Below are 14,594 nucleotides of genomic sequence, written 5' to 3'. Positions count from 1 at the left end.
CAGGGGAGCCTGCCTCCAGGGCTCCCCATAACTGCATGGAACAGCCTGTCCAAATAAGGCAAACTTTTATCTTTACTTGAAGAGTCCTCTGGCTAAAACCAGGGGTTTGTCCCTGGAGGTGGATCCGGGGGATGAAGAATATGGGGGAGAGAACAGATCCAATCCCCAAATGGACCTTTTCTCCCTGCCCTGAGCATGCCCCGAGGCTGGGGGAAAACAGTAGGGGTGAGGGGACTATAGTATATTTGCCTTGAACGATGGATTTGTGTCAGGACCCTGTCAGGCTGTCAAGGCCAGAAGGGCCTCAGAGAGACATCTAACCAGATGGGGGAGGCTGAGACCCGGGGTGGGGACACAGTGACCTGATGGCAGGACTGGGACAGGGACTCCTGCCCTGCCCCAGAGGGGATCTGGCAGGAGTGGGGAGGCTAGAGCAGGGGCTGGAACTGGAGCTGAAGCTGGGCTGGGGGCTGAGCTCCCGGCATAACAGAGTTAAGAGCCCAGAGCCCCTGTCCTGCCCCGCAAGGGGCCCCACACAGAAGTGCTGTCAGAGGTCAGGCAGGACACAGGAAAGTGTGGCATGGCCTGATGTCACACCACAGGGAGCCGGGACTGTGAACAGCCAGAAGCCACAGGCCTCAGCGGCCACTTTTAGAACGTTGCTTTAAAAATGGAAACCTGGGCTTCCCTGGTGGCGCAGTGGTTGAGAGTCCGCCTGCCGATGCAGGGGACACGGGTTCGTGCCCCAGTCCGGGAGGATCCCACATGCCGCGGAGCGGCTGGGCCCGTGAGCCATGGCCGCTGAGCCTGTGCGTCCGGAGCCTGTGCTCCGCAACGGGAGAGGCCACAACAGTGAGAGGCCCGCGCACCACAAAAACCAAAAAAAAAAAAAAAAAAGGAAACCTATTTAAGGGTCAAATTCACCCTTGAACCATGAGTTTGGGACCCTAGATGCCCCAGGTCTCCTGGTCAGTGCTCATCACCAGGCACCCGGAATTCTAAAGGCCACAGCCTTGGAGACTTAGAGAGCATCAGGTGTGACCTTCCCTGTACAGACAGGACCCGGGGCCCTGGAAGGTGAAGGGACCAGCCCTCAGGCCCCCAGCCCGTGGTGGTCACCAGGACAGTATCCAGCGTGCTCCCCAACAGACGTCCAACCGCAGGCAACTCTCAGAGTGCTCGCAAGACACACAAGACTCAGGATGACAACGTCCAGCCAGGTTGACACAGTTCTGGATTTTATCCACAGTCATACAGTCACAACTTATATATATATATATTTGTATTTATATACCTTTAAATTACACAATCATGTACAAAACGGGTGCACTGCTGAGACCACAGCACTTCTCGGAGTTTCACAGGTGTTGGACTAATGGAGTCAGGAAGCCTAGGGTGGCAGGCGGCGGGGCAGGCCCGGCTCCTCGCAGAGCCAGGCTGCAGAAAGGGCGCTTAACTGGGGACAAAACACGGTACACGCCGAGCCCCGCAGGGCGCCCTGCACAGCATCCAGGGGGCGGATGGGGGCTACAGGAGGCGGTGGGCGCGGCCGCTCCGTTCAGTGTTGACTGCCCGACACCAGCACTGACAGGTGGGGCTCAGGGGGACTTCCGGGTGGGAGACCCTCCTGCCCTGGGGTCCTGAGGAGCCTGGGGACTGAGAGGGAGTGGTCCCCAACAGGGCCGTAGAGGTGGTTGCTCACAAGGAATGGGTTTCGAGTCCCTGCCCCGGAGTGGGCTGCCAGAGTGCTGAGGGGGACAGGCCTGGGGTCCAGCCAGGGCCACAGCCCCTCCCCAGGTACCGGGAAGCCGCGGGCACAGAGATGGGGAGCCCAGGCCCAAGGTGCAGATGTGTTCGCTTCCTGCCTTCCAAGGGGCAGAGGCCTCCAACCCCAACTCTTGCCCTTGGGGAAAGGCTGAAGAGGCTTTTGTTCTGCAGTCCGGAGGCCTGAGGCTTCCAAAATCTTACTTCAGGCTCTGAGGGGCCTAGGGCACATCTCAGTCTGCAGCAGAGGCCCAGAAAGCAGACAGTAACAAGAACAGGGGTGCTGAGAAGGGAGTCCGCCCGACCCTGGGGGTGCCATTGTCCCCAAACCCCCAACTCCCCTGGCCCCAAGGGAGGCCTGCACCAGCTCAGGCCCCTGTGACTCTACCCAGGTCCTCTGTGCCCAAATGACCAGACTCAGGGCCTTGAGGCTGGGGTCTGCGACCTCCTGAGTGGGTTGCTGGGAGAAGCAGCACGGAGCAAAAGAGGACTGAGGCTGACGGAGGGGCTGGGGTATCACACTGTCTTTACCTGGAGGCCCGGGGTCCAGGTGCTGCTGGAGCTGAGCGGGTAGGGTGTCTGCAGGCCCGAAGCTCAGAAGTAGCATCAGCTGTGAGCAGTAACCTCACCTGGGGCTGCAGGAAGTCTCAAGGCCTCACCCCGGAGGTTCCCGAGAGACTCCTCTTATCATTCCCCTACCTCATTGGGTCTTGTCCTGCCCTGGTCGGCTTCTCAAGCACCCTCGCCCTACTCCTATGGGCCAGGCTGGTTGGTACCTGGTACGAATACCTGGTAATCCAGCACCACTTCCTTTCACCAACCACAGGAAACACTCCTGCTCTTGCGGGAGGCCCTTTGCCTCCTCCCACCCACAAAAGTCCTTTAACTGAGACCCAGGCTTGGAGAGATGGAGGGGCTGCCAGCAGGAGGGGCTGCCAGGGGCTGGGGTTGGACGAGAGGGGACAAGGAAGAAAGACCTGGCGACTGTCCTGCTCCTGAGGCCGGGGCTCCTCCCTCCTGCAAACCCACACCTCTCCCATTGGCCACAGGCACCGGGTCCCCAGTGCCTCCCCAGGCAGGCCAGAGCAAGGGAAAGAGGCATGGGAGGCCAGCTTAGCCCAGTGGTTCTACGGTTTTAGATGGATGTGGAGGGATGGGGGGAGGGAGGGAGGGAGGGAGGGAAAGAGGCCCTCCTCCCCAGGAAACAGGAGGAGGGGGCTACTGTTGTTGGCTTTGCCCTGGGCTTTGGGGCCCCTCCCCCCGGCCTGAGGCCTTGCGAGAGGGGGGCGGGGTCTGAGGAAGAGCCTGTGCCAGAAGTACTCACAGCTGCAAAGAAGGGCCCCAGCAGGGTCCTGGTCCTTCCTCTGAGCCTGCTCCCCGTTCACTCGCCCTCCTACACCCCAGTCACACTGTCACCAACTCCAGCTCACCCCTCTTCATGTCCTGGGGAGTCTAGGGACCCCTGGAAAGCTCTATGGGAGAAGAGGGTGATTACCCCTCCTCCCTCCCCACCAGTCCTGAGGGGTGAGGCTAGGAGAAGGGCACTCCCCAGGCAGAGTGGAAGACTAAAGAGGAGGCCCCCTTCTTGGGGGTCTGCAGGGGAGGTCTTTGAGAATAGGGAGGTGGTGGGAGGGGAGCAGGGTGGGGCTGGAGGCAGAGGTCATAAAACCAGGCCCAGAGAATGGGGGCAGGTGCTGGCACCCTGGGGTGGGGAGGGGAAGGCTAGGGGGACTGAGGCAGGATGGAAGGGTCCAGGAGACACCCCTCTGGGCTCAGGAGACTCTTTGGTGGGATCTGAAGAGCAGATGTTGTGATGTCGCTGTTGGGCTAAGTCCTAAGACCCTCACCTACCCTGAGGCCATCACCCCGAGTCCCACCACCCTGGCCTCCTGGCAAATGCTCTGTCTCTTAGTATTTTTTTGTTTTGTTCTGTTTTGACTTTTAAAAAAATAAAAGCTTGATTGGAAAATATGTCTGGAACTCTATGGCGAGGGGAGGAGGACAAGAGTGGGCAGGGAAGGGAGGCGGTGGGTGAGGAGTGGGGGTGATGTGGAGGGGAGCAGGGTAGCTAGATGGCCTCCACGTAGTTGGCGGGATAGAGGCCCAGCTGCCCGCTGTCCAGCCGCCCGCGGCACCAGCCCTGCTCGTCCTCCTCGCCAAGCTTGGTGAGCTCATCTCCTAGGGAGGGGACACAGAGGAGCTGGTTGACAGGAACTCGGAGAGGACTGACCCCCTCCCCCACCTGCCGGGTAAGCCCTCTGATTACACTGGGGTGACCCCAGTGCCCCGCCCATTACTGCCCGGATGCCAGCGCCCCCGCCCACCCCCCCAGACCAGCCCCACCCACACCTCAACACCCACGGGCGGCCCAGCCAACCACCTAATCTCGGCTCCACCCCGGAAACCCAGGCCCCGCCTCCAGCTTCACTGCCCTAGTCCTGTCCTTCCTCCTGGCAGCCCTGCCCTCAGGCTCCGCCTCCAATCCTTGTTCTGGCCCTACCCCCACCCTATTCTCAGGTCCAGATTCTACCCCTGGCACCCAGTTGCCACTCTCAGGCCCTGCCCTTGCTCTCCAATTGAAGTCTTGTCCCCGAGGCACAGGTAGCCCTCCAGGTCTTGGCCCCGCCCATGCGCCAGGCCCCGCCCCAGGTTCGACCGGCCCCGCCCCCTTACCAGCCTTGAAGCTGAGCTCGTCCTGCTCCTGGCCGTCATAGTCGTAGAGCGCCCGCACACGCACTCCCTTGGCGTCTTCATCGAAGGGGTTGGAGCCCCCGTTGGCCTCATTTCCCCCAAATGGATTCCCGCTCTCGTCGTCCGACCACTCAGTGGCGTAAGTCTGGCCCCTGTCGTAGCTGCTAACACTGAGACGCAGAGAGAGGACCCAGAATGAGTGGCCTCTCACCCTGTCCTTAGGGCTGTCCCCTCCTCCCAACCAGAGCCCTGACCCTAAATTCCACCAAGGCTGGAGCAAGGATGGGCCTTGTAAGATAGGGTCCGGAGCCAGTGACCCTCACTGACAGCTCTTTAACCAGATGGGAGGCAGGACTATTAGCATTACTCAGCCCTTGAGTGAGGAGGTGCTGAAGGAGACCCCAGAGAACATGTGACCCCTCTTCTGAGAGGGGTAGCTAAGAGTGAGGTTTACTAGTACTAGGGATGTAATGTACAACGTGATAAAGATAATTAACACTGCTGTATGTTATCTATGAAAGTTACGACAGTAAATCCTAAGAGTTCTCACCACCAGGAAAACAATTTTTTTCTAATTCTTTAATTTTGTATCTATATGAGATGATGGATGCTCACTAAACTTATTGTGATAATCATTTCTTGATGTATGTGAGTCAGATCATTATGCTGTACACCTTAACCTTATACAGTGCTATGTATCAATTATATCAATTTATTATTATAATAAAACTGGAAGAAAAAAAAAAAACAAGAAAAGAAAGAAATAAGGCCAAGGAAAATATATGAGTGAGGATTCTGGAGCCAGGCCTCTTGGGCATCATATCTTAGCTCTGAGGCTTACTAACCAGCTGTGTGACCTTGGGCAAGTCACTTAACCTCTCTAGGTGTTGATTTCTCCATCTGTAACATGGGAATATTTACACACTCCTCAGAGTGTTGAGAGACATCAAGGAGCTAATTTATGGAAAATGCTCAGAACAGTGCCTGGCACACAGGAGGTGCTCTCACGGGGCTATCTGTCACTACCTTTGAGAGGAGCCCAAGGTTGCCATGATTTAGACCATTTCTTGTCTCCTAAGGTAAAACTCAGCTGTCCCAGTGTGTGGACCCCCCTGGCCCCCAGGAAGCTCCGTAGGAGGCACTTACCTGCCACGGTCCCCAGCCTGGGATGTGGACTCCACCATTCCAGCAGCATTGGTCAGCACTACCCCCTCTGCCTTCTTGGGCTGTTTCTCCTTCTTGGTGGTGGTGTGCGGGAGGTCTGGGTTCCACTCCTGGGAGGTGTCAGGGGAGCAGTCAGGCTGAGGGCCTGCCCCCCGAGGCTCCTTACAGCTGTTTCAGGTTCCCCTTCCCCATCCCCACACATCCTCACCTCAAACTGGGGCCAATTCATGGGCATGCCAGGGCCGCTGGTGCTGCGGAACCATCTGAGGTCGTCCTGGGCGTCGGCCCCCCGGATGGCCTGCTCCAGCTCCCGGTATACTTGAACATAGCTGTGCACAGGGGAGATGGAGAGGTGCAGGGCAAGATGCACCATGGCCCCGTCTCAGCCTCAGTGAGGGCCAGAGCCTGTTTAGGAGACCAGGGTGCTGGCGTGCCCCCCGGCTGGGAATCAGGCTTCTTCCCAAGGAGCAATCTCTGAGTGGGCAGCTCCAGGTATGCCCAGTGGGTGCCTTTCTCCATCCCCACCTTAGCCACTCACCCATCCATCCAAGCATGTTTCTTAAGTATCTGGTGTGCGTCAGCTTACACCCAGGCAGCCACTGGCCCCTGCAGCTCCGCCCTCCCCTTCCTGTCACTATAACATAGAGCCCAGGATGCCCTGCTGCCTCTGCCTGTGCCCACCGTGCCGCCACGCCCAGCTACCTGCTATTCTCAGCTAGGTTGAGGTGACGTTTGATGTCTAGCAGCACCTCCTTGAGGAAGACCAGCCTCCTTTCCTCAAATTGCTGGCACTGTTCAAACACCTGCTCCATGCCCTCCATGTACTGGGGTGTGGTCTTGCCCACGTCATCCAGCACCTTCTCATACTTCTCCTGCGTCTACAGGAGCCAGGGCAAAGGGGGCGGGTGGTGAGACCCAGGCCTGCAGCTCCCAGCTGCCACCCAATGCAAGGGGGCCTGAGACCCCAGGCCGACCGGCACCTTCTGCACATCCTGCTTGCACTTGTCCACTTTGTCCTGCAGCTTCTTCTGCTGCTCGGGTGTGGCCGACTGCTCCGTCTTGCTATTCATCTCCCGGGTCAAGGCCAGCTTCTCCTCTTTGCAGGCCAGATGGTAGGCCTTCTTGGCTGCCTCTAGCTGTGGGGAGGGGGGAGAGGGGGCAGGGTGTAAGCAGAAGCAAACATGTTCACTCAACCACTCCCACCTGCCCACTCCACCGGAAGCTGTGAGCACACATTTTTTTTTTTCCCAGTATGTGGGCCTCTCACTGTTGTGGCCTCTCCCGTTGCAGAGCACAGGCTCCAGACGTGCAGGTTCAGCGGCCATGGCTCACGGGCCCAGCTGCTCCACGGCATGTGGGATCTTCCCGGACCGGGGCACGAACCCGTGTCCCCTGCATCGGCAGGTGGACCACTGCGCCACCAGTGAAGCCTCTAGCACACATTCTTAAAAGGTGGAAGGTTGAGAGTCCGCCTGTAGTGATTGAGAGTCCGCCTGCCGATGCAGGGGACAAGGGTTCGTGCCCCGGTCCGGGAGGATCCCACATGCCACGGAGCAGCTGGGCCCATGAGCCATTGCCGCTGAGCCTGTGCGTCCGGAGCCTGTGCTCTGCAACGGGAGAGGCCACAACAGTGAGAGGCCCGCGTACCGGAAAAAAAAAAAAAAAAAAAAAGGTGGAAGGGATGCAGGGCCCAGCTCCAGGTATTCAGGAGCAGCGCCCACCGATCTGTGCATTTCCCCACACTGCCTGCCCCTATGGACGCCCTCCTGTCGGGCACTGCAGTGCCTGCCCCATCTGTGGATGTTTCCCTCTGGCAGGCGGTGCTGCTCCCCTGTGGGCCCCATACCAGCGGGCAGTGCACTGCCCGCCACATCTATAGAGACCCTCCCTCTGATCAGTCTGCCCCTCTGAGCCCAGCTGCCCAGCCTCGCCCCTTCCGTGGCAGCCGCCCACCAGGCACCTCCTTCATCTTCTTGGCCCAGGGCTTCTGGGCCTTGCGGAAGCCGTCTTCAGCCTCCTTGGTCTCCTTGAAGCCGCCCATGATCTGCTTGTGATAGGCATCCTTCTGCCAGTTCTTGACCTTCTCCAGGTCCTCATTCAGCAGGCTGTTCTTCACCTCCTGGTGCAGTTCGCTCACCTTGTCCGCCTCCGTCATCATGGCACCCCAGGCCCGCTCCAGGCTGCCATACTGTGGGCCTGAGGAAATGGCCATGCGGTCACCAGGTCCTCATTACCCCCCACCCAGAGGCCCGCCTCACGCCTCCTTTCTCTGAGGCTTTCCCGATACTTCCCATGGCAGCAGAAATGCCCTCCTCTGCTCTCCCTATAGTTTTATCCATCTTCCAGGGCCCAAGGACAGCCACCTCCTTCAGGAAGCCTTTTCTGAGTACTCTATCCTCACACACCTCGGCCTCCAGCCCTCATGAATTCTTCTTACAGCGTCCATCTCTGGGCCTACTCCCTGTCTCCCCCATCAGCTTGTGAGCCCCATGGGCGGCAGCCTGGACCCCCATGAGCTCTCACAAGTCAGCACAGCACCAGGCACACAGTCAGTGCTCTGGGAATGTTGACTGAACGTAAAACTGAAGAACCAACTGGTGACAGATAACAAGAAGCCACCGGGACCAGACATCCCACAGGATCTGGACCAGCAAGAACAATTGCTATAATAAAATTTGCATATGGGCCACATTAAACGCCCTGAATTTGACAGTTGAACTATGGTTATGTAAACAAATGTTCTTATTCTTCAGTGATACATGAAGAATTTAGGGTGAAGGGGCATGTCTCTAACTTAAATGGTTCGGAAAAGATATGCCTATAAATAGAGAGGGAGTGAGGAAACAAACATGGTAAAATGTGAGCTGGTGAGTCTGGGTGAAAGGTATGTAATTCTCTGTACTATTCTAGCAACTGTTCTCTAAGCTAAAATTATTTCAAAATAAAAAGTTGTTTGTTTGCTTTTAATCCAGCCGAAAATTGCAGAAAGTAGAGTTGACCGGGGACAGGGAGGCCTGTGTGGTTTGGGAGGGGAAGTGTGCAGGGCAGGGCCCGGCGACTGGGGGGTGCAGGTGCATCCAGAGGCAGGGTGCTCCCGGGACCCAGGCAGTGGGGGGCCGGTTAGCGCCTGGGGTGTGCTCATGGGCTGGGCATGGGGCAGGAGGGGGAGGGGCACCTTTCTCGATGAGCTGGCGCCAGCGCTTGGCCCAGTCGGTGAGCTGCTGCGCATACGCCTTCTCGATCTTGGCGCGCTCCTGCACGCAGTTCATCAGGTCGTTGCACAGCCGGTGCCCGTCATCGATGCGCTTCACCGTCCGCTTGTAGTTCCCCACCTGGCGGCCGAGCAGCGAGCACGACTCCCGCGGGCTCCCCGCCTCGCCCGCCCAGCCGTCCTGGCCACCCTGTCCTGCAGGGGGCGCCCGCCGGGCCACCCCGCGCTCACACCCTGGGGGCTCTGGACCCTCTCGCTGACGGAGGCTTGGACAACCCCTCACACCCCACCGTCTATACACTCCCTCATCCCACTTTAAACAGAATTTCCTCACTGCCACCAAGTGCAGAAGGATATTTATAATTTGGACTTAGACTCAAATGAATTATTCATTTTGTACTTGCCGTGCTAAATCTATTATATTTATATAGAGTCATATAAGCGTTGAGCTGAGCTGCAGCTTCTTGACATAATATTATGTTTTGTAGACATCTCATTAAACACTTATTAATTTAGGTTTGGCAGTTTTCACTTTGGGTTTTGGAAGCCGATGGAAAATTTCTTTCTGGGTCTCATATTTTGGGAGGCTCCTGCAATGCTGGCTTCACCTCTTTGTCGCTGCGGGGCTCCCTGAACTTGTAACACTTCTCTGTGACCAGTGCTCCGCCCCCTGCCCGATGCCTAGGGTAGGAGGCGGGGCACAGCTGTGAAAGGCCACATAAGCTGTAAAGTGCTGCACCTGCCTGCGTGAAGCACGAGGAGTCTGAGACGGGGCCCCCAGAGCAGAGGGTCAGGAGGGCTCTGTTCCACATCATAAATTCCACAGGATCTCTCCAGGGGCAGCTGTGAGGCAGAGGGCCTCTGGGCTCAATGGTCTGTAGGAACCACTTGGTGGCAACAACTGCCCACTGGACATGGAGGGCTTTGGAGGGGTCCGTGGGGCTGGGGAGAAGATCTGAGGTCACAGGTGGGTAGGAGCCTGGGCCTCCATGCAGCCAGGCTGCCTGATCCCCAGGACCTGGGGAGCATCTAAGCCTCACCTCCCAGAAGCTGTCAGTGGTCTCCTCCGGAGCTAGCGAGGCCTCGTCGTAGGAGCCAGACATGGTGTGGCCGTGGCGGGGTGGACAGGTGTGGAGCGGCGGTCAGCAGGCTGGCTGCTCATGCACTGGGAGGGCAGGAGAGAGATCCTGGAGATGAGGGCAGCTCCCCGCATGCCCCATTCCAGGCCTGGGGCCCCAACTTGCTGTAGGGGTTCTACAGACATGAGCTCGCACTGGATGGGGGCTTCCTGCCCAGAGACTGGCTCCCCATCCCTAGGGTAACCCCAAGAGCCACCCTGTAGCACCCCTCATGCCCACCTCCCGATCTCTCCGCCATAAGCCCTTCACTCCACATCCTGTCCTTCCCCTCTCCCCTAAGTCCGTCATCCAGCTCAAGCGTGGGCACCTCTTCTCAGAAGCCTGCTGCAACCACCAGAACCATGGTTGCCTGCAACTGTTTTTGTGCTCCTGGACTCTTAGAGCTAAAACCTAGGGCCACGTAATTACATATTTGCTTTATATAAATCCGCAGTTTGCTTCACAGACACACCCATCTCCTCAAAGCCAGCAATCAGGCTTATCTCTGTGCATGTCCTGCACTCCCTCCCCAGGACCTGGCACCCTAGGGCTCAATGATGAACCCTAGAAGGCTTCTCTATCTGCCCACCTCGGTACTGCCCACCCTGACACAGCTGAATCCTTGCACCTGGCGCAAAAGACCCACCTCAGCTCCCCCCCAATCCCCAATTGACGCAGAACCCCTGGTCTCAGCCCCTAGAACCTCCCCGAACCCCCCCAACCTGAAGCCTGGACCCGAGCCCTTCGGGAAGCTGGCAGCAGGCCCCCTCCTACCTCCTGCCCAGGCTCAGCGCCTCCTCAGGTCTCTGAGCTACTGGGATCCTGTAAATGCCCTTCCGGCTGCCCTGGTGCCCAGCCTCAAAGCCTCCATTAGCCGCTTACGTATCTCCTGAGTCCCAGACATGTGGCTTCGTGGCCCACAGGTCAGAGCACCGCAATCTGCGTGAACATCGGGGTGGCTGTGGGTGCCATGGATCTGTCAGCAGGCATCACGGCTGTCCAATCTAGGCCATGTGCTGCCCCCGGGCCAGGGCAGGCACTGCCCTACTCCCATCCCCCAGTCCTCATTGCCACCCTGGACAAGAATGGCTCAGTAGTTAGGAGACAGCACGCAGAGAGCTAGGGGGCTGGTCTGCAAAGGGGCAGTGAGTCCAGGCTGGGCCTGACCCCGAAATGCAGCAGGACCCTATGATCCTTGCCGCCCATGTCCTCAGCCTGCCTTTTGTCTGTGGAAAAACTTTAACCAAACAGTAAGTTTAATCAGATAAGTAAGAAAATGCAGAAACAAGACTAAAAGTCTAAGAGTCTAAACAAGTCCAACAAGAGAAAATAGTAATAGTTTAGTCATTAAGCATTGTCAAGGACCTTTAGTTCCTCTTCAAGGGCTATAGATAATATGCTGAGCCATATCCTGTGAGCTGCCTTACAGATACTAAAACCACTACCAGGTGGAAGAAGTTAACTACATGATGACCAGGCTGTAGCCATGACATAAGCTGCCACAATTCCAAGAGCTGGCCTCAAAGAAATGGGAACAACCCGACCCTTGAACTGAAGACTAACTGTACGTAAACAATCAAGATGACACTGATCAGACCACTGCATGACCACTTTCAAGATGACTGTCAGAGCTGACTGTACTGTTTCTGCAAGTAGCCCCTTCCCTTTACCTATAGAAGCTCTTGCCAACTGATTGTCAGTCGGGGGGCAGATTGGCCTTTGGACAGGAATCCGCCCTCCCCCCAGGTTGCTGGCCTCCAAAATAAAGCAAACTTTCCTTTCCACCAAACTTGCCTCTTAATTGGCTTTACAGCAGCGAGCAGCCAGATCCCCACTTTCGGTAACAGTTTTTGGCACCCGACATAGGGCTGCTGCACTCTCACAGCATCTGGCTCCCTGGGGTTTTCCTGAGCAGACTCACCCACCATGACCATGTGCTGGGATGGCTGCAAGGAGCCCGCTACTCGTGGCTAGCTGGTCCTGAGAGAGGGATTTGGGGGGACGTTCCTAGCAGCTGCCCAAACCATTTGTTTTAGGAATCCTCCCTGTTTCTCCCCTGCTCGGCACTGGCTGCCAACGTACGTTTTTCCTTGGTGGAACGGAAACATGCATCTAGACGAGCTGACAAGCTCCAAGACAGAGTAAGTCCACTGGTGTGTACCCAGGCAAACTTCTATTTTGAGCACGAAGTGCTATTTGGGCATTTTGCCAATTGGTTCTGACATGTGTCTGACACGGAGGACCATTTGTGTTGGGGAAATATTTGTTTGGGACTCTGTATCAGTCATCCTCTTGGAGGATTTGTGACAGTTCTGTCTTCTGGTGTATGAGTGTTTATTCCATTTGTGTGATTGGAAAAACTTTAGCTCTGAGATTATGACTAAAGAAAAAAGAATTTTTTTTTTTTTTGCCACACTGCTTGACATACAGGATCCTAGTTCCCTGACCAGGGATCAAACCTGTGTCCCCTGCAGTGGAAGCACAGAGTCTCAAGAACTGGACCACCAGGGAAGTCCCAAAGATAATTTTTTTTACCAATATAAGACAACAGTATTCTTTAGACTCTGGAGAAAACTGGTTAAGATGAAACTCTTTTGAAATTCCAAAAGAGTTTTGAAATTCTTCTGGTTCTTTCTACATCTGCAGTTAGAGAAAGCTAGTTTACTAAAATATTCTTTTCAGAATTCTGACCCTCAGAGAACAAAAATATGCCTAGAAGAAAACTTGAAGTTAACTCTTATCACGTCCTTGAAATACAAACACAGCCCACTTTGCCTGAGACTTCAGCCTTGGGTTAATTAGTAGAACTTCAAAAGATGTTTGGGTTTATTAAACATGCATCTTGTACCACAATAAAGAGAAACTATGCTATGCAAAAAAATATAAGTTTTTAGAGGTTATGGAATATGTTCTTTTTTAAAATTAATTAATTATTTTATTTTTGGCTGTGGTGGGTCTTCATTGCTGCGTGTGGGCTTTCTCTAGTTGCGGCCAATGGGGGCTACTCTTCATTGCAGTGGACAGGCTTCTCATTGCGGTGGCTTCTTTTGTTGTGGAGCATGGGCTCTAGTTGCACGGGCTTCAGTAGTTGTGGCAGGTGAGCTCAGTAGTTGTGGCTTGCAGGCTCTAGAGCACAGGCTCAGTAGTTACGGCACATGGGCTTAGTTGCTCCACGGCATGTGGGAGCTTCCTGGACCAGGGATTGAACCCGTGTCCCCTGCATTGGCAGGTGGATTTCAACCACTGCACCACCAGGGAAGTCCCAGAATATGTTCTTAAGTTTGCCAATCAGTAAATGCTGGTATAACAGTTCAATTACTTATTTCTTGGTTTTGTTAAGGCTTTTAAGTGTTAAAAACTGAAATACGTAATTAAAGCTACTAAAAATGATAAGGGAAGCATTTCAGTGTGTAAAGCAAGCAGGATATGCGTGGTCAGCAGAGAAGGTATAAAGAATGGAGATTTTTTGTTGAGGAAAAATAATGGTAATCATCTTGTCCTAGAGCTGGTTATTTCTGGATGGGGAAATCATATGGATACAAAAGTGATAAAAGGTTTGCAAAAAAAGGGAACTTTGAGAAAAGAATTTTGTACACTGTCAGGAGTGATTAAGATTAGATTGGATTTAATTAGGTAAATATCTATAGTAAGCTGGTAAAGACTGGAATTTGGTTTCTTTCTCCCTGTTAAGAGAACAAAATTTTTCTAGAATACTGAGCTGCTTTTAATAACAGATTGTAAGTTTCTTTCTTTTTTTAAAAAATAACACCAATATTTTTTAAATTAATTAATTTATTTATTTTTCGGCTGCATTGGGTCTTCATTGCAGTGCATGGGCTTTCTCTAGTAGCAGGGGCTACTCTTCGTTGCAGTGTGCAGGCTTCTCATCACGGTGGTTTCTCTTGTTGCAGAGCACGGGCTCTAGGCACGCAGGCTTCAGTAGTTGTGGCACGTAGGCTCTAGAGCACAGGCTCAGTAGTTGTGGTGCACAGGCTTAGTTGCTCCGCAGCATGTGGGATCTTCCCAGACCAGGGCTCGAACCTGTGTCCCCTGCATTGGCAGGTGGATTCTTAACTACTGTGCCACCAGGGAAGCCCATAAGTTTCTTTCTCTAGCCAACTCCGAGTATTCCAAAAGGCCCCTAGGCATCTCAGAAGAAATATTAAAGCAACTAGGATTTCGTAAGTTAAATTATATGGACAACATTTGATACCTTTCAGATCATACTGCTGAACTGGGTAAGAAATTTAAAGAATTCTAATGAAAAGCTATTGTTTTGCTTCAAACTATATGTATATATATATTTGGCTGTGCCGTGCAGCATGCAGGATCTTAAGTTCCCTGACCAGGGATTGAACCCGTGTCCCCTGCATTAGGAGTGCAGAGTCTTAACCACTGGACTGCCAAGGAAGTCCCTTAAACCATATTTTTGACCCCAATGTTCAGGATGGAAAAAAATGGCTAGTTATCATAGAGCATAATTACTTACGATGTGTATCAGTGCTGGCTTTAAGTTTACTACTAAAAGCACATGTACAGGGACTTCCCTGGTGGCACAGAGGTTAAGACTCTATGCTCACAATGCAGGGGGCCCAGGTTTGATCCCTGGTCTGGGAACTAGATCCCACATGCATGCCGCAACTAAG

General features: G+C 54.5%; 1 protein-coding gene across 3 annotated transcripts in view; it reads right to left on the bottom strand.

Moving 5' to 3' along the window:
• Positions 1-1,216: 1,216 nt before the first annotated feature.
• Positions 1,217-14,594, bottom strand: part of PACSIN1 (protein kinase C and casein kinase substrate in neurons 1) — a 64,473-nt gene continuing 51,095 nt past the window's right edge. For all 3 annotated transcript variants that reach the window (XM_067006047.1, XM_067006049.1, XM_067006048.1), the window contains exons 2-10: positions 9,871-9,995; positions 8,795-8,951; positions 7,580-7,815; positions 6,600-6,755; positions 6,322-6,497; positions 5,828-5,948; positions 5,602-5,729; positions 4,438-4,625; positions 1,217-3,942 (exon numbers count right to left, since the gene is read on the bottom strand). In XM_067006047.1, the coding sequence (XP_066862148.1) occupies positions 3,833-3,942; positions 4,438-4,625; positions 5,602-5,729; positions 5,828-5,948; positions 6,322-6,497; positions 6,600-6,755; positions 7,580-7,815; positions 8,795-8,951; positions 9,871-9,933 (1,335 nt within the window). In that variant the 5' untranslated portion in view covers positions 9,934-9,995 and the 3' untranslated portion in view covers positions 1,217-3,832. The remainder of the gene's footprint in view (positions 3,943-4,437; positions 4,626-5,601; positions 5,730-5,827; positions 5,949-6,321; positions 6,498-6,599; positions 6,756-7,579; positions 7,816-8,794; positions 8,952-9,870; positions 9,996-14,594) is intronic.

The sequence above is a fragment of the Kogia breviceps genome, chromosome 10 (assembly GCF_026419965.1).
Source record: "Kogia breviceps isolate mKogBre1 chromosome 10, mKogBre1 haplotype 1, whole genome shotgun sequence".
NCBI lineage: Eukaryota > Metazoa > Chordata > Mammalia > Artiodactyla > Physeteridae > Kogia > Kogia breviceps.
Note: the sequence above shows the minus strand (reverse complement) of the source record. Positions and strands in the feature narration are given on the sequence as shown.